This window comes from Carcharhinus amblyrhynchos, unplaced genomic scaffold (genome assembly GCF_965287045.1).
Source record: "Carcharhinus amblyrhynchos unplaced genomic scaffold, sCarAmb.v2.hapA chromosome_1432, whole genome shotgun sequence".
Classification (NCBI taxonomy): Eukaryota; Metazoa; Chordata; class Chondrichthyes; order Carcharhiniformes; family Carcharhinidae; genus Carcharhinus; species Carcharhinus amblyrhynchos.
This window is the reverse complement of record NW_027651172.1, coordinates 1-20,238: the sequence shown is the minus strand read 5'-3', so window position 1 is coordinate 20,238 and position 20,238 is coordinate 1. Positions and strand designations below refer to the sequence as shown.

Below are 20,238 nucleotides of genomic sequence, written 5' to 3'. Positions count from 1 at the left end.
ACCCACTCCCCCCACACACACAGTAACACACCCACTCCCCCCACACACACAGTAACACACCCACTCCCCCCCACACACACAGTAACACACCCACTCCCCCCCACACACACAGTAACACACCCACACCCCACACACAGTAACACACCCACACCCCCACACACACAGTAACACACCCACTCCCCCCACACACACAGTAACACACCCACTCCCCCCCACACACAGTAACACACCCACTCCCCCCACACACACAGTAAACACACCCACTCCCCCCACACACACAATAACACACCCACACCCCACACACACAATAACACACCCACTCCCCCCCACACACACAATAACACACCCACTCCCCCCACACACACAGTAACACACCCACACCCCACACACACAATAACACACCCACTCCCCCCACACACACAATAACACACCCACACCCCACACACACACATAACACACCCACTCCCCCCCACACACACATATAACACACCCACTCCCCCCACACACACAATAACACACCCACTCCCCCCACACACACCACCACAACACACCCACACCCCACACACACAATAACACACCCACTCCCCCACACACACAATACACACCCACACCCCACACACACAATAACACACCCACTCCCCCCACACACACAATAACACACCCACTCCCCCCCACACACACAGTAACACACCCACTCCCCCCACACACACAATAACACACCCACACCCCACACACACAATAACACACCCACTCCCCCCCACACACACAATAACACACCCCACTCCCCCCACACACACAGTAACACACCCACACCCCACACACACAATAACACACCCACTCCCCCCCACACAACAATAACACACCCACACCCCACACACACAATAACACACCCACTCCCCCCACACACACAATAACACACCCACTCCCCCCACACACACAGTAACACACCCACTCCCCCCCACACACACAGTAACACACCCCACACCCCACACACAGTAACACACCCACTCCCCCCACACACAGTAACACACCCACTCCCCCCACACACACAGTAACACACCCACTCCCCCCACACACACAGTAACACACCCACACCCCCCACACACAATAACACACCCACTCCCCCCACACACACAATAACACACCCACTCCCCCCACACACACAGTAACACACCCACACCCCACACACACAATAACACACCCACTCCCCCCACACACACAATAACACACCCACTCCCCCCACACACACAGTAACACACCCACTCCCCCCACACACACAGTAAACACAGTAACACACCCACTCCCCCACACACACAGTAACACACCCACACCCCACACACACAATAACACACCCACTCCCCCCACACACACAATAAACACCCCCTCCCCCCACACACACAGTAACACACCCACACCCCACACACACAATAACACACCCACTCCCCCCACACACACAATAACACACCCACTCCCCCACACACACAGTAACACACCCACTCCCCCCACACACACAGTAACACACCCACACCCCACACACACAATAACACACCCACTCCCCCACACCACACAATAACACACCCACTCCCCCCCCACACAGTAACACACCCACACCCCACACACAGTAACACACCCACTCCCCCCACACACACAATAACACACCCACACCCCCCCACACACACAATAACACACCCACTCCCCCCACACACACAATAACACACCCACTCCCCCCACACACACAATAACACACCCACTCCCCCACACACACAATAACACACCCACACCCCCCACACAGTAACACACCCACTCCCCCCACACACACAATAACACACCCACTCCCCACACACACAATAACACACCCACACCCCCCACACACAGTAACACACCCACACCCCACACACACAGTAACACACCCACTCCCCCCACACACACAATAACACACCCACTCCCCACACACACAGTAACACACCCACTCCCCCCACACACACAATAACACACCCACTCCCCCCACACACACAATAACACACCCACTCCCCCCACACACACAATAACACACCCACTCCCCCCACACACACACGGTAACACATCCACTCCCCCCACACACACACAGTATACACCCACTCCCCACACACACAATAACACACTCACTCCCCCCCCCACACACAGTAACACACACACAGGGTAACATACCCACACCCTCCCCACACACACAGTAACACACCCACTCCCCACACGGTAACACACCCACTCCCCAACACACATAGTAACACACCCACGGTAACACACCCACTCCCCACACACACACGGTAACACACCCATTCCCCAACACACATAGTAACACACCCACTACCCACACACCCACAGTAACACACCCACTCCCACACACACACAACCCACAGTAACACACCCACTCCCCACACACACACGGTAACACACCCACACCCCCCCACACCCACGGTAACACACCCACTCCCCACACACACACGGTAACACACCCATTCCCCAACACACATAGTAACACACCCACTACCCACAGTAACACACCCACTCCCCACACACACAGTAACACACCCACATCCCACACACACAGTAACACAGCCACATCCCACACTTAGACAACTGCAAAGTCTCTCACTCCTTGATCGCCCCTTGTCCCTAATCTGGACCTCGGAGACCGGGTCCATTCTGCTCCCACTGCCCTTCCAAACCCGCTGGCTCACCAGTCCGAGTGCTGCCTTGTAAATGGGTGAGATGGAGAGATCGGCACATTTCACCTCCCAGACCTGCACCGCATCAAACCACACATCAGGGGCTGCAGAATGATCCCAGTGGTAATATGGGCGGGGGCTCTCAATGACATGATCCTGCAAGTGAGAGAAAGAAGATACAGTCATGGGTGGGTTGAGGGAGGGGAAGGAGGGAGGGGAAGGGGGGAGGGGAAGGGGGGAGGGGAAGGGGGGCGGGGGGGGGGGGGGAGAGGGGGGGGGGGGAGAGGGGGGAGGGAGGGGAGAGGGAGGGGGAAAAGGAGGGAGAGGGGGGAGGGAGGGGAGAGGGAGGGGAGGGAGGGGAAAAGGAGGGGAGAGGGAGGGGAGGGAGGGAAAAGGAGGGGAGAGGGGGGAGGGAGGGGAGAGGGGAGGGAGGGGAGAGGGGAGGGAGGGAGAGGGGAGGGGAGAGGGGAGGGAGGGGAGAGGGAGAGGGGAGGGAGCGGGGAGAGGGGAGGGAGCGGGGAGAGGGGAGGGAGGGGGGAGAGGGGAGGGAGGGGAGAGAGGGAGGGAGAGAGGGGAGAGAGGGGGAGAGAGGGAGAGAGGGGAGAGTGGGGAGGCAGAGGTGGCAGAAAGGTGAAGGCGGGTACCGGGTGGAGGCATGCGCCAGAGGTAGGTGGGGTGCCAGAGGGGAGGGTCAGCGGAGGATGGGGGAGGGTCAGCGGAGGATGGGGGAGGGTCGGGTGCGGAGCGGGACGTGGGGGGAGGGGGCAGACCGGGACGTGGCTGGAGGCAGACAGGGATGAGGGGGGGCATGATGAGCAGCAGGATTGGAGGAGGATGGGTGGGGGGGGATGGAGTGGGTGTGTGGGGAGGATGGGTGGGGGGGGGGGGGGGATGGGATGGGTGGGGGGGGGGGATGGATGGGTGCGTGGGTGAGGATGGGTGGGGGGGATGGGATGGGTGCGTGGGGGGGATGGGATGGGATGGGTGCGTGGGGGGATGGGATGGGTGCATGGGGGGGGGGATGGGATGGGTGCATGGGGGGGTGGATGGGTGTGGGGGGAGTGGTTGCTGGGTGGCTGGGAGTTGTGGGTGTGTATATGTGTCAGAGACATGGGGGATGGAGACAGATGTGTCTCCCTGAGATGTTAAGCAGAGAAGGCAGACAGTGAGTGATGTCTGGGCCCCAATCATCCCCTCCACTACATATTCGTATCGTGATGGTCAATCTGACGGATTTCAGTGGCATTTGTTAGTGCAGTCGCTGGGACAAAGAGACATTGATGGAATTGTCCTAAAGCACAGCAGACTGGTTGTGAGGTGAGGGTGAGAGGTCGTGTGGAATACCGACCAGATAACTGTTAAAATAACAAACTGAGCCACACTACTGCACAGGAAACACCATGATCTTGGAGAGGGGCAGAGTAGAGCAACCAGAACAAGAACAGGGCTTGTGCTGCATGAACCACCTCCTATCCCTGTGTAACAGACTCGAGGGCTGAATGGACTCCTCCTATCCCTGTGTAACAGGCTCGAGGGGCTGAATGGCCTCCTCCTATCCCTGTGTAACAGGCTTGATGGGGCTGAATGGCCTCCTCCTGTTCCTGTGTAACAGGATTGAGGTGACTGAATGGCCTTACCTTGAAGAACTTTGCATGTTGCTCCAAATCCTCATCTTTAAATCCAGTTCCAATCTGCAGAAAGAGTGAGAGAGCACAGTTATAGCCTGGGGGTTATCGAGAGACAGGGAACAGTGTTGTGGAACCTGCTGAGAGTCCCAGTGGGCGAGAAGCTGCCAGAGAGAGTGCTGTGTACCAGGAAAGTAGGATGGAAGGGAAGAGTTCTGAAGATCCCATGTTCAGAGTGGTTTTCCTCAGGGAATAGGGTATTGATCGGATGGCCTGCCGATAAAGCCACTCCAGCTTGCACTCACCTTACAAATGGTCTGAAAGTCTTCACTGTCTTCTTCATAACAAGCCAATAGGAAGCCCCCATACATGCCAGTGCGTTTGCCCTTGCCGCGGTAAGCACCAATCACAACCAGATCCAGAGTGTCACCAACACCATCCAGGTAATCCTTCTTTAGCTGTGGCAAAGAGACACGGCATCTTGCACTTTATTCAACATCTCACACTGACTGAGAGCGTAGTTCACAGCCCAGCTAGCCCAGGACACAAGGATGGAAACCTCCATCAGCTGCACTGTATCGGAGGGGAGAGGGTGCCAGACAGCAGCCAGTCACTGGAAGGCACTGCCTGAAAGAGCAGCGGAAGCAGATTCAACAGGAACTTTCCAAAGGAGCAAGTGGAGAAATACTTGATGGGGAAAGATTTACAGAGAGTTTGGGAGGGGGGTGGGAGGTGTGGTGGTGGTGGTATGGGGGCACAGGGGCAAGGTGGAGGGATGGAGGGAAGGGGGCGGGGGCGGGGGCGGGGGGCTGGTTTGTTCAGAGGCACAAAGAGTTGGATGGACTCGATGCCAACATTAGAGTTTATTGTAACCTTGGAAACAGGAACAAACCACTCAGCGACCCCACTCCCCCAGACCTGTCCCCCGAGGGGAGACACCTACCCCCCAGCCCCGAGCGGAGACACCCATCCCCCAGAGCCCCGAGGGGGAGACACCTCCCCAGCCCCCGAGGGAGAGACACCCCCCTCCAGCCCCTGGGGAGAGGCACACCCCGCCCCCAATCCCAAGGGGGTTGGTGGCGGGGGGTGGGGTGTGGAAATCCATGACCCATTTTGAATGCTAACTTACCTTCAGCCAATTGTGTGACCTCTTTGCAATCTCGTACGTCGCATCCACTTCCAGTGTTTTCACCATCAGTCCCTCACACGAATCTGGTACAAGACAGTGTGTGTGTTTGTGAATCTGGTACAAGACAGTGTGTGTGTTTGTGAATCTGGTACAAGACAGTGTGTGTGTTTGTGAATCTGGTACAAGACAGCGTGTTTGTGTTTGTGAATCTGGTACAAGACAGCGTGTGTGTGTTTGTGAATCTGGTACAAGACAGCGTGTGTGTGTTTGTGAATCTGGTACAAGACAGCGTGTGTGTGTTTGTGAATCTGGTACAAGACAGCGTGTGTGTGTTTGTGAATCTGGTACAAGACAGCGTGTGTGTGTTTGTGAATCTGGTACAAGACAGCGTGTGTGTGTTTGTGAATCTGGTACAAGACAGCGTGTGTGTGTTTGTGAATCTGGCACAAGACAGCGTGTGTGTGTTTGTGAATCTGGTACAAGACAGCGTGTGTGTGTTTGTGAATCTGGTACAAGACAGCGTGTGTGTGTTTGTGAATCTGGTACAAGACAGCGTGTGTGCGTTTGTGAATCTGGTACAAGACAGTGTGTGTGTGTTTGTGAATCTGGTACAAGACAGCGTGTGTGTGTGTGTGTGTGTGTGTGTGTGTGAGAATCTGGTACAAGACATCGTGTGTGTGTTTGTGAATCTGGTACAAGACAGTGTGTGTGTGTTTGTGAATCTGGTACAAGACAGCGTGTGTGCGTTTGTGAATCTGGCACAAGACAGCGTGTGTGTGTTTGTGAATCTGGCACAAGACAGCGTGTGTGTGTTTGTGAATCTGGCACAAGACAGCGTGTGTGTGTTTGTGAATCTGGTACAAGACAGCGTGTGTGTGTTTGTGAGATACCAAAATGCTGCTGCTTCAAAGGGATTTCAGAGAAAAATAGAGGAAATTGAGAATGAAAGGTGAGGGGAGCAGAGGTGCAAGAGGAGGTGCCGATCAGGCAAGACCCTGCACTGAGTCGAGATGCAAAAGTGCAGAATCGACTGGGAGTGGAGTTATGGCCATAATCAGAGCAAATGTGGTTTGTTTGGGCAAAGTACTGAGAAGGGATATGTCCAATGGTTCACCTATTGAGACTATATGGGTAGAACTGAGAAATAAGTAGGGGGAAATCACTTTGATATGTCTGTACTATAGGCCCCCAAATAGTCAGTGGGAAATTGAGGAGCAAATATGTAAGGAAATTACAGAAAGCTCCAAGAAAAATAGGGTGGTAATAGTCGGAGATTTTAACTTTCCCAACGTTGACTGGGACAGCCATAGTATGAGAGGGTTGGATGGAGAGAAATTTGTTGAACGTATCCAGGAGGAATTTCTCGTTCAGTGTGTGGGTGGCCAACTAGAGAGGGGGCAAAACTTGACCTCCTCTTGGGAAATAAGGAAGGGCAGGTGACAGAAGTGTTAGTGAGGGTTCACTTTGGGACCAGTGACCATAATTCCATTAGTTTTAAGATAGCTGTGGAGAATGATAGGTCTGGCTCAAAAATTAAAATTCTAAATTGGGACAAGACCAATTTTGATGGTATCAGGCAGGAACTTTCAAACGTTAACTGGGGGAGTCTGTGGGAAAGCAAAGGGACGTCTGGTAAGTGGGAGGCTTTCAAAAGTGTGTTAACCAGGGTTAGGGCAAGCCAATTCCTCTTAGAGTGAAGGGCAAGGCTGGTAGAAGTAGGAACCCTGGATGACTCAGGATATTGAGGCCCTGGTCAAGAAGAAGGAGGAGGCACATGACATGCACAGGCAACTGGGATCAAGTGAATCCCTTGAAGAGTATAGGGGGTGTAGGAGTAGAGTGAAGAGAGAAATCAGGAAGGCTAAAAGGAGACACAAGACCGCTTCGGCACATAAGGCAAAAGAGAATCCAAAAAGATTCTACAAATACATAAAAGGCAAAAGTGTAATTAGGGAGAGTGTAGGGCCTCTTAAGTATCAACAAGGTCATCTATGCGCAAATCCACAAGAGATGGGTGAGATTCTAAATGAATATTTCTCATCAGTACTGTTGAGAAAAGCATGGATCTTAGGGAACTTGGGGAAATAAATAGTGATGTCTTGAGGAGAGTACATATTTATAGAGAAGGTGGTGCTGGAACTCTTGAAGCGCATCAAGGTAGATAAATCCCCAGGACCTGATGAAGTGTATCCCAGGACATTGTGGGAGGCCAGGGAGGAAATTGGGGGTCCCCTAGCCGAGATATTTGAATCATCGATAGTCACGGGTGAGGTGCCTGAAGATTGGAGGGTGGTAAATGTTGTGCCTTTGTTTAAAAAGGGCTGCAGAGAAAAGCCTGGGAACTACAGGCCAGTGAACCTCACATCCGTGGTGGGTAAATTGTTGGAAAGTATTTTGAGAGACAGGATTTACAGGCAGTTAGAGATGCAAGGACTGATTAGGGACAGTCAGCATGGCTTTGTGAATGGAAAATCATGTCTCACAAATTTGATTGAGTTTTTTGAAGGGGTAACCAAGAAGGTAGATAAGGGCAGTGCGGTTGATGTTGTCTTCATGGACTTTAGCAAGGCCTTTGACAAGGTACCACATGGTGGTTGCTGCATAAGGTTAAATCTCACAGGATCCAGGGTGAGGTATCTAAATGGATACAAAATTGACTTGATGACAGAATGTGGGGATGTTGGCATTGGACAGGGGTGAACACATTAAGATAACAGAAGCCAGAGGGTAGTTGTAGAGAGTTGAATTCCAAACTGGAGGCCTGTGACCAGCAGTGTGCCTCAGGGATCTGTGCTGGGCCCACTGTTATTTGTCATTTGTTACCTGTTTGTTACCTGTGCAGCGGGATAGCGTGGAGAAGAATAGAGAGAGAGAATATTTGAACTTGTGGCTAAAGGGATGGTGCAGGATGGAGGGTTTCAGATACTTGGACAATTGGGGCTCATTCTGGGGTAGGTGGGACCTCTACAAAAGGGATGGTCTGCACCTGAACTAGACGGGTACTAACATCTTGGGGGGAAAATTTGCCAATGCTATTCGGGGGGGCGGTTTAAACTGATTCAGAGGGGGGATGGGAACCTGAATTGTAGCTCCAATGTACAGGGGGATGAGAATAGGGGGGGTCATAGATAAGGTTTCTGGGTCGCAGCAGAGTATTGGCAGGCAGGAGGGTGGGTTGAAGTGTGCACACTTTAATGTGAGGAGCATACACAATAAGGTGGATGAACTTGCAGCCTGGATTGATGCCTGGGACTTCGATGTTGTGGCCATTTCAGAGACATGGATAGAGCAGGGACAGGAATGGTTGTTGCAGGTTCTGGGGTTCAGATGTTTCAGTCAGGGCACAGAAAGTGGTAGAAGAGGGGGAGGCATGGCATTGTTAGTCAAGGACTGTATTATGGTGGCAGAAATGTGGACGTGTCTATTGAGGTAGTATGGGCTGAGATTAGAAACAGGAAAGGAGAGGTCACCCTGCTGGGAGTTTTTTATGGGCCTCCAAAAAGTTCCAGAGATGTAGAGGAAAGGATTGCAAAGATGATCCTGGATAGGTGTGAAAGTAACAGGGTAGTCGTAATGGGGGACTTTAACTTTACAAATATCGATTGGAAAAGCTATAGTATAAGCACGTTAGAGGGGTCAGTTTTTGTCCAATGTGTGCAGGAAGGTTTCCTGACACAGTATGTAGATAGGCCAAATAGAGGTGAATGTACATTGGATTTGGTACTGGGTAATGAACCAGACCAAGTGTTAGACTTGGAGGTAGGTCAGCAGTTTGGTGATAGTGACCACAATTCGGTTACATTTACCTTAGTGATGGAAAGGGATAGGTATATACCAAAGGGCAGAAGTTATAGCTGGGGGAAAGGTAATTATGAGGCTATTAGGCAAGATTTAGGATACATAGCTTAGAGTAGAAAGCTGCAGGGGATGGGAACAACTGAAATGTGGAGCTTATTCAAGGAGCAGCTACTGCGAGTCCTTGATCAATATGTACCTGTCAGGCAGAGAGGAGGTGGTCGAGCGAGGGAACCGTGGTGTACTAAAGAAGTTGAATCTCTGGTGAAGAGGAAGAAGGAGGCTTATGTAAAAATGAGACATGAAGGCTCAGTTAGGGCACTGGAGAGTTACAAATTAGCCAGGAAGGAGCTAAAGAGAGTGTAAAGAAGAGCAAGAAGAGGACACGAGAAGACTTTAGCAGATAGAATCAAGGAGAACCTGAAAGCTTTCTATAGGTATGTCAAGAATAAAAGATTGGTTAGGGCAAGAGTAGGACCAGTCAGAGACAGTAGTGGGAAGTTGTGGGTGGAGCCTGAAGAGATAGGAGAGGCATTGAATGAATATTTTTCATCAGTATTCATGCAGGAAAAAGTCAATGTAGTCGAGGTGAATACTGAGATTCAGGCTTTTAGACTAGATGGGATTGAGGTACATAAGGAGGAGGTGTTAGCAATTCTTGAGAGTATGAAAACAGATAAGTCTCCTGGGCTGGATGGGATTTACCCTAGAATTCTCTGGGAGGCTAGGGAGGAGATTGCAGAGCCTTTGGCTTTGATCTTCGTGTCGTCATTGGCTACAGGTATAGTGCCAGAAGACTGGCGGGATAGCAAGTGTTGTCCCCTTGTTCAAGAAGGGGAGTAGAGACCATCCTGGGAATTATAGACCGGTGAGCCTTACTTCTGTTGTGGGCAAAGTTTTGGAAAGAATTATATGGGATAGGATTTATAATCATCTAGAGAGAAATAAATTGATTAGGGATAGTCAACACGGTTTTGTGAAGGGTAGGTCGTGCCACACAAACCTTATTCAGTTTTTTGAAAAGCTGACCAAAGAGGTGGATAAGGGTAAGGCAGTTGACGTGGCGTATATGGATTTTAACAAAACGTTTGATAAGGTTCCCCATGGTAGGCTACTGCAGAAAATGCAGATGCATGGGATTGAGGGTGAGTTAGCAGTTTGGATCAGGAATTGGCTAGCTGATAGAAGACAGAGGGTGGTGGTTGATGGGAAATATTCAACCTGGAGTTCAGTTACAAGTGGTGTACCTCAGGGATCTGTTTTGGGACCACTGCTGTTTGTCATTTTTATAAATGACCGAGATGAGGGTGTAGAAGGATGGGTTAGTAAATTTGCTGACGACACCAAAGTTGGAGGAGTTGTAGACAGTGAGGATGGATGTTACAGTTTGCAGAAGAACATAGATAAGCTGCAGAGCTGGGCTAAGAGGTGGCAAATGGAGTTTAATGCGGAAAAGTGTGAGGTGATTCACTTTGGTAAGAGTAACAGGTCTACAGAATATGGGGCTATTGGAAGGACTCTTGGTAGTGTTGACGAGCAGAGATCTCTCGGTGTATACGTGCATAGATCCCTGAAAGTTGGCACCCAGGTTGATGAGGTTGTTAAGAAGGCGTACGGTATGTTAGCTTTTATTGGTAGAGGGACTGAAGTTCGGAGCTGTGAGGTCATGTTGCAACTGTACAAAACTCTGGTGCGGCCGCACTTGGAGTATTGCGTACAGTTCTGGCATTATAAGAAGGATGTGGAAGCATTGGAAAGGGTGCAGAGGAGGTTTACCAGGATGTTGCCTGGTATGGTGGGAAGGTCTTATGGAGGAAAGGCTGAGGGACTTGAGGTTATTTTCGTTAGAAAGAAGAAGGTTAAGAGCTGACCTAATTGAGGCATACAAGATGATCAGAGGGTTAGATAGGGCGGATAGTGACAGCCTTTTTCCTTGGATGGTTGTGGCTAACACGAGGGGACATAGCTTTAAATTAAGGGGTGGTAATTATAGGACGGATGTTAGAGGTAGGTTCTTTACTCAGAGGGTAGTAAGGGCGTGGAATGCCCTGCCTGCAGCAGTTGTGAATTCGCCAACTTTAAGGGCGTTCAAATGTTCTGTGGATAGGCATTTGGATAACATTGGAACAGTTTAGGTTAGAGGGTCATTAGGTTGGTTCCACTGGTCGGCGTAATATCGAGGGCCGAAGGGCCTGTACTGCGCTGTAATGTTCTATTTATATTAATGATTTGGATGAGAATATAGGAGGCATGGTTAGTAAGTTTGCAGATGACACCAAGATTGGTGGCACAGTGGACAATGAAGAAAGTTATCTCCAACTGCAATGGAATCTTGATCAATTGGGCCAGTGGGCTGACGAATGGCAGATGGAGTTTAATTTAGATAAATGCGAGGTGATACATTTTGGTAAACTGAACGAGGGCAGGACTTACTCACTTAATGGTAGGGCGTAGGGGAGAGTTACAGAACAAAGAGATCTAGGGGTACATGGTCATAGCTCCTTGAAAGTGGAGTCACAAGTGGACAGAGTGGTGAAGAAGGCATTCGGCATGCTTGGCTTTTTGATCAGAACATTGAATACAGGAGTTTGGATGTCTTGCTGAAGTTATTCAAGACATTGGTAAGGCCACACTTTGAATAGTGTGTACAGTTCCGGTCACCCTATTATAGAAAGGATATTATTAAACTAGAAAGAGTGCAGAAAAGATTCACTAAGATATTACCGGGACTTGATGGATTGAGTTATATGGAAAGGCTGGATAGACTGGGACTTTTTCCTCTGGAGCGTAGGAGGCTGAGGGGTGATCTTATAGAGGTCTACAAAATAATGAGGGCGTAGATCAGCTAGATAGTCAATAACTTTTCCCAAAGGTAGGGGAGTCTAAAACTAGAGGGCATAGGTTTAAGGTGAGAGAGGAGAGATACAAAAGGGTCCAGAGGGGCAATTTTTTCACACAGAGGGTGGTGTCTGGAATAAGTTGCCAGAGACAGTAGTAGAGGGTACAATTTGTCTTTTAAGAAGAGAGGGTGCGAGCGAGTGAGCGAAGGAGGGAGGGAGGGTGCAAGCAAGAGAATGAGGAAGGGTACGAGGGAGGGTGCAAGGAGGGAGGCTACGAGGGAGAAAGGGTGGGAGGATGGGAGAAAAAGCAAAAGATGGGACAGATGAGGTTTGAAGCTGTGAATGACAATGGACTTTATCAGTCTATGACACACTGTACATGGTCCTGTAATGGACAGTCTGCAATAGCACACACAGATATGGTGTGCAGTCTCTCTCTCTTTTACATGGCCCTGTAATGAACATTCTGCAATACCATACACAGATACGGTGTGCAGTCTCTCTCTGGCATACTGACCTTTAATGGACTGTTCCAAAAACTCTGCAATCTCCTCCGTGTTTGAGCTCACCATGGACTGAGCAAACATAAACTCCCCCTCCACCTCAGTGAATGCTTCTTGTAATAACTGGCGTCTTCTGACGAGCGGTTCCTTCACCAGGGACTAGGGGTGGAGAGAGAGAGAGATTGTTAGACAGAGAGAGAGAGAAAGGGACGAAGACAGAGGAGAGCAAGACAGTGTCAGGGGCCGTCGGGGGGTGGGGATGAGGGCGTACAGGGGAGGGGAGTGCGGGCGCAAGACAGGGTGGGCACGAGACAGGGCAGGCGCTGGCGAGCGGGTGCTGTTTTGAGAGTCAGGGAGGGAGAGATTGGCAAGGACGGTTTGTGATGTTCTTACCTGTCCATTCAGGAAAAGCAGGTCGAAGGCGTAAACACAGACCTGGACTGTAATGTCAGCAGCATCAACTGCCTGTGAGAGAGAGAGGCCCGTTACACAGAAAGATCCAAGACACAGCCTGTTACACAGAGAGATCCCAGAAGCATGGCCCACTACACAGAGAGATCCCAGACACATGGCCCATTACAGAGACCCCAGACACACGGCCCGTTACACAGCGAGATCCCAGACACACAGCCCGTTACACAGTGAGATCCCAGACACAGCCCATTACACAGCGAGATCCCAGACACAGCCCGTTACATAGAAAGGTCCCAGATGCACCTTTGTTACACAGAAAGATCCCAGAAACAGGACCTGTTACACAAAGTTCCCACACATACGGCTGTTACACAGCAAGATCCCCAACACAGCCCATTGCATGGAAAGATCCCAGAGACAGGCCATTACACAGAGCAATCGCAGAGATAGGTCAGTTACATAGAGCGATCCTGGGGACATAGGCTATTGGGGGGGTGGGGAACAGAGGCCATTGTATCCTGTCTCCAGTTACCTTGCGCTTGCGAGTGGTTAGCACCTGGAACGGTTGGATCTGCCTCTTCTCCTGGTCCCAGGCTACGGCCTCCGAATCAATGACGCAGGATCGGACGTGTGCCTTCTTCACCTGAAAACCAAACCCAGCCAATAACTGCAGGAGAATAAAATATCACAGAGACAGAAGGGGACGGCAGAGGGCGGGAGGGAGGCCCGGGGCTGCAGTGGGGAAGGGGGGGGGGGCACAGGGCGCGGCAAGGGGAGTTTCTGGGTGTGCGGCAGGGGGATGTCCAGGAGCAGCTGAGCAGACTGACAGAGTTGACGTTTTTAGTCTACTCCTAGTCTTTTTGAGGTAGGGAATTGTAGGACAGACCTCAGTGTGAAATTGTGAAGCTGTAAAGTCACTGATCACTTCCTGCAGTTGGATGGAAAGGGGGTGGGGAACTGGCAGGGTGATAGAGTGCCAAAGTGTCAGAGGGAACAGTCCCTTCCAAACGCTGACAAGGGAAGTGACACCGACACACACACACACACGGCTCATGTTACGCTGCTGTTTAAAAAAGGTAGCAGACAAAAGGCAGGGAATTATAGGCTGGTTAGTTTAACGTCTGTAGTTGGAAAAATGCTAGAATCCATCATCAAAGAAGAAATAGCACGACACCTAGAACAGAACGGTTTGATCAAGCAGACGCAGCACGGATTCGTTAAGGGGAAGTCGTGTTTAATGAATTTATTGGATTTCTACGAGGATGTGACTAGTGTGATAGACAGAGGGGAACCGGTGGATGTGGTGTTTTTAGATTTCCAGAAGGCATTTGATAAAGTGCCTCACAAAAGGTTGCTGCAAAAGGTTAGGATGCACAGAGTTGGGGGTAAGGTGTTCGCGTGGATAGGGGATTGGCTGTCTAATAGGAAGCAGAGAGTTGGAATCAATGGGTACTATTCTGGTTGGTGGTTGGTGACTAGTGGAGTGCCACAGGGATCGGTGCTGGGGCCTCAACCATTTACATAGACGATCTGGAGGAGGGGGCTGAGTGTAGGGTAACAAAATTTGCTGATGACACGAAGATGAGTGGAAAAGCGAACTGCGTGGAAGGCGCGGAAAGTCTGCAGAGAGATCTGGATAGGCTGAGTGAGTGGGCGAGGACCTGGCAGATGGAGTATAATGTTAGCAAATGTGAGGTTATCCACTTTGGTAGAAATAATAGTAGGAGGAATTATTATTTAAAAGGCGAAAAGCTGCAGCATGCTACAGTGCTGAGGGACCTGGGGGTCCTTGTGCACGAATCGCAAAAACCCAGCCTGCAGGTGCAGCAGGTGGTCAGGAAGGCGAATGGGATGCTGGCCTTCATCGTGAGGGGGATTGAATATAAAAGTAGGGAGGTCTTGCTGCGGCTGTATAGGGCATTGGTGAGGCCGCAGCTGGAGTACTGTGTGCAGTTTTGAGCGCCATACTTACGCAAAGATATTTTGGCCTTGGAGGGAGTGCAGAGGAGGTTTACTAGGCTGATGCCGGAGTTGAGGGGGTTGAGCTATGAGGAGAGGCTGAATAAATCAGGATTGTACTTGTTAGAGTTTAGAAGAATGAGGGGAGATCTCATTGAGACGTATAAGATGATGAATGGGATGGATAGGATAGAGGTGGAGAGACTCTTCCTGCTCAGAAAGGATTGTAGAACTAGGGGGCACAGCCTCAAGATAAAGGGGGGGTGGTTTAGAACGGAGTTGAGGAGGAACTTCTTCACTCAAAGGGTGGTGAATCTCTGGAATTCTCTGCCCATTGAAGTGGTGGAGGCTGCCTCGCTAAATATTTTTAAGACGCGGGTTGATGGGTTTTTGATAAGAGAGGGGATTAAGGGTTATGGGGAGAGGGCGGGAACGTGGAACTGAGCCACGACAGATCAGCCATGATCTTATTGAATGGCGGGGCAGGCTCGAAGGGCTAGTTTACTGTGTGCAGTTTTGGTCCCCGCATTTGAGAAAGGGTATATTGGCCTTGGAGGGAGTACAGGGAAGGTTCACCAGGTTGATGCCGGAGATGAGGGGGTTAGTTTATGACGAGAGATTGAATAGACTGGGTCTGCACTCGTAAGAGTTTAGAAGGCTGAGGGGGGATCTTATAGAGACTTACAAGATAATGAAGGGGTTACGTCGGGTAGAGGTAGAGAGATTCTTCCCGCTCAGAAAGGATACCAGAACTAGAGGGCACAGCCTCAAAATAAGGCAGGGGTGGGTGCAGTTTAGATTGGAGTTAAGGAGGAACTCTCCACACAAAGGGTGGTGAATCTCAGGAATTCTCTGCCCGTTGAAGTGGTGGAGGCTACCTCGCTGAATATATTTAAGCCACGGGTAGATAGGTTTCTGATAGACAGGGGAATTAAGGGTTATGGGGAGAGAGCAGGAAAATGGAACTGATTCACTTCAGATCAGCCATGATCTTATTGAATGTCAGGGCAGGCTCGAAGGGCTAGATGACCTACCACTGCTCCTATTCCTTATGTTCTTACAAGGGAAGGGATGGTGTGTCTGCTGGAGTTGACGGATGATAATCCTCTGAGTGATGGGAACCTTATCATGGCTCTGGGACAGACGGGTGGGTGGGAGGGGTGAGGCGAGGGGTCAGGGCATAAGCTTGGGAATTGTGTCAGACAAGGTGAGAGCCCTGTCACAATGTCAGAGAAATTCTCAATTAGCCCTAAGAACAATATCTAATTTCTTCCTGAAATTCCACAATGTTTTGGCCTCAACTACGTTCTGTGGGAGTGAATTCCACACATTCACCACCCTCTGGGTGAAGAAATTTCTCCTCACCTCAGTTCTAAAAGGTTTACCCCTTATCCTCAAACTCTGATCCCTAGTTCTGGACTCCCCCACCATCGGGAACATTCTTCCGAATCAACCCTGTCTAACCCCATTAGAATTTTGTAAGTTTCTATGAGATCCCCTCTCACTCTTCTAAACTCCAGTGAAAATAATCCTAACCCACTCAGTCTCTCCTCATATGACAGACCTGCCATCCCAGGAATCAGCCAAGTAAACCTTTGCTGCATTCCCTCGATGGCAAGGAGAATGGGATAGAGTTCAGAGGTGGAGGAACTGGGGGAATGAGATGGATTAAGGTGGGGTAGGAAAAGATGGGCGGAGCAGGCCAGTGCAGTTTGTGGGTTCTGGGCGGATGGAGAAGGGGGCTGTGTGAGGTTGCAGGGTGTGGGAGAGGAGATGGGGTCTATGGCTTCCTGGAAACAATGGTTTGATGGTGGGTGGCGGTTTGCGGGAAAAGAAACCGGAGAGTAGGCACTCAAGTCTCTGCAAGGCAGAGGTTGCTGTGTCCAATACCAACTGCAGCACCCTTGAGACTTGGGAATTAATTCCAGCAATTCATTAAGAGTGCAGAAATGGAAAGATTCTCATCCAACATGACAAAACAGCAACTGGCCCAGACTGAGCCACTGAGACAGATACACCTTGGTTAGCAGGAAGTAACTGAGCTATTCCCCTCCCTCCCAGAACATTTATTAAAGCAATATGAACCTATTACTGAACATACTGCCTGTACCTTAGGGAGCCTACTGATGATGTCGGGGTACTTAGAGGTGTTATTTTCCTGATTGCGACTGTAAATGTAAGTGTCTCCTGTCTCTAGCATGTGAATCTGTGAGGGTAAAATGAAGAATAGATTAAAAACATCATTCTGAAACTCTCACAACTGAGCAACTTAACCCAACTATTCATCTGGCAATAACTGGGCAGCTAACAGCAAATGCATGGAACAGAGCCTGAGCTCTCTGACACTTCAGCAAGACCTGAGTACCTCCCTGACAGCATCAGCACTGACTGCAACACTCGGCACACAGCCCAACACACGTACGCACACGACACACACACACCTCCCGACACACACACCCACACACCCCTTAAGCCTTAAACAACCCCAGCGTGCCTGCCTCCACCACCCTACTTGGCAGTGCATTCCAGGCCCCCACCACCCTCTGTGTGAAAAACCTCCCTCTAACATCCGAGTTATACCTCGCCCCCTTCACCATAAGCCCGTGGCCCCTCATAATTATTGTATCCATCCTAGGAAAAAGCTTACCCGACACACACACACACACCGTCGCCTCCCCCACCACCCCCTGCACCCGTAACACCCAGAACCCTCCTGGGGGGCGGGGCAGGATGGTGATTTGGGGAGTGGGGGGTATGGGGGTGACAGGGATAGGGGGTGGGGGGTAAGGCACGAACAGGATGAGGGGGGAGACAGGAACAGGATGGGGGGTGCAGGGCGGGGGGGGGGGGGAGGGACAGGGAGGAGTGGGGGTGGACGGGGACAGAGGGGGCAAAGAACAACACAGCACGGGAAACAGGCCCTTCCACCCCAACGAGCCCGCGCCGCCATTTTAACATTATGAGTGCCCTCCTCTACCCATGACCTATGTCTACACCTACTGGGGAAGATTGAGGAAGACTACTTTAGGGACAATTTGTTACACCAATCAGCCTAAGAGCACGTTTTTTGGGATGTGGGAGGAAACCGGAGCACCCGGAGAAAACCCACTCAATCACGGGGAGAATGTGCAAACTCCCGCAGACACCGCCCAAATCTATGTATCTGCACAGCAAACAGTGATAGTCACTGAGCTGTCGTGTTGCCCGTCAGATGGTCCAGTTTAAGCACACACTAACGACGTGAAGCACTAGGCAACTCTTGAAGCAACATCCAAGAGCAGCCATCGCACGACCCACCGCGTGTATGCCCCTTGTTGGTCAACAAGGCAGACCGAATCACCTGTGAAGTAAAAGAAAATACATCAATAAACATGCAAAACTTAGACATTTACGGAGTCCCCAGAAATAAAGCAAGTGAGCCATGAAATATTTTGGAAGGTCCATAGGAATCAATTGATTCCCAGGGACGTCCCAAAGCTCTTGATCTTTATTTAGAAAAGTCTCCTGTATCCCTCCATCTCTAGTCTGCTCATGTGCCTAAGTAAGCCTTAAACAACCCCAGCGTGCCTGCCTCCACCACCCTACTTGGCAGTGCATTCCAGGCTCCTGTCACCCTCTGTGTGAAAAACCTCCCTCTAACATCCGAGTTATACCTCGCCCCCTTCACCATAAGCCTGTGGCCCCTCGTAATTATTGTATCCATCCTAGGAAAAAGCTTACCACTGTTCACTTCATCTATACCCTTCATAATCTTATACACCTCTATTAGATCTCCCCTCATCCTCCGCCTTTCTAAGGAGAACAGTTCCAATTTGCCCCATCTTTCCTCGTAGCTCAGGCCTTCCATACGAGGCAACATCCTGGTAAACCTCCTCTGCGCTCTCCCCAGGGTCTCCACATCCTTCCGGTAGTAAGGCGACCAGAATTGGACGCAGTACTCCAAATGCGGGCGAACCAACGTTCTATACAACTGCAACATTAACGCCAGCTTTTATATTCTATACCCCTCCCTATAAAGGCAAGCATACCATAGGCCTTCTTCGTCACCTTCTCCACATGTACTGCCACCTTCAAGGACTTGTGTACTTGCACCCCCAGGTCCCTCTGCGTTTCTATACTCTTAATAGGCCTACCATTTATCACGTAACTCCCCCCTACATTATTTCTTCCGAAATGCATCACCTCACATTTATCAGGATTAAATTCCATCTGCTAATTCTCTGCCCAATATACCAGCCTATCTATATCCTGCTGTATTGCCTGACACTGCTCCTCACTATTAGCAAATCCAGCCATCTTCGTATCATCTGCAAACTTGCTGATCACACCACTTATTCCTCTTCCAAGTCATTTATGTACATTACAAATAACAAAGGTCCCAGTACTGAGCCCTGTGGCACACCACTAGTTATAGACCTCCAGCTAGAAAAGGACCCTTCCGCTACTACTCTCTGTCTCCTGTTACCAAGCCAGTTCTTAATCCATCTAGATACCTGTCCTTGTATCCCATGAGTCTTAACCTTTTCCACCAACCTACCATGAGGGACTTTGTCAAATGCCCTTTGTCAAGGCAGGTAGCAGGGTATGTGGGGTCACTGTACCTGTGCACGCTCGCCATCATACTTATATTCACAAGTGAAAGCTGCCTCGTCGAATCGCTTCATCACCTCTCCAATACCCTTGGTGGGGTGGGCAAGCATCGGCTTTAGAGGAATTCCTGCAAATCCACACAGAGGGTTCAGCCCAGACCGTCGCCGAGATCTGCACGACCCCCACAGGGCCCAGCGAACCCCACCACCCCGCATCCACATAGCCCGGCAATCACCCCCACACAACACAGTCCTGCGACACCTTCCCACCCGCACAGTATTCACCAGCTGTCCCCATCAGTGTCTCTCTCACTCTCAGTCCCCAGTGTCTCTCTCTGTCCCCGGTGTCTCTCTCTCTCTCTATCCCTGGTGTGTGTCCCTCTCTCTCAGTCCCCCCCCCGGTGTCTCTCTCTCTCTCAGTCCCCCCGGTGTCTCTCTCTCTCTCTCAGTCCCCCCGGTGTCTCTCTCTCTCTCTCAGTCCCCCGGTGTCTCTCTCTCTCTGACCCCGGTGTCTCTCTCTCTCTCTGACCCCGGTGTCTCTCTCTCTCTCTCTGACCCCGGTGTCTCTCTCTCTCTCTCTGACCCCGGTGTCTCTCTCTCTCTCTCTGACCCCGGTGTCTCTCTCTCTCTCTCTGACCCCCGGTGTCTCTCTCTCTCTCTCTGACCCCGGTGTCTCTCT

General features: G+C 50.7%; 1 protein-coding gene across 1 annotated transcript; it reads right to left on the bottom strand.

Annotated features, from left to right (window-relative positions):
* Nucleotides 1-2,632: 2,632 nt before the first annotated feature.
* Nucleotides 2,633-19,684, bottom strand: lig1 (ligase I, DNA, ATP-dependent; the record flags this gene model as incomplete). The annotated part of the gene is made up of 9 exons (XM_080185257.1): nt 19,572-19,684; nt 17,081-17,176; nt 13,544-13,654; nt 12,991-13,062; nt 12,612-12,756; nt 5,460-5,542; nt 4,636-4,788; nt 4,343-4,396; nt 2,633-2,861 (listed from the first exon to the last, which is right to left on the bottom strand). Coding segments are annotated over exons 1-9 (1,042 nt in total), but the record flags the coding sequence as incomplete, so codon positions are not given.
* Between the last annotated feature and the right edge of the window lie 554 nt (nt 19,685-20,238).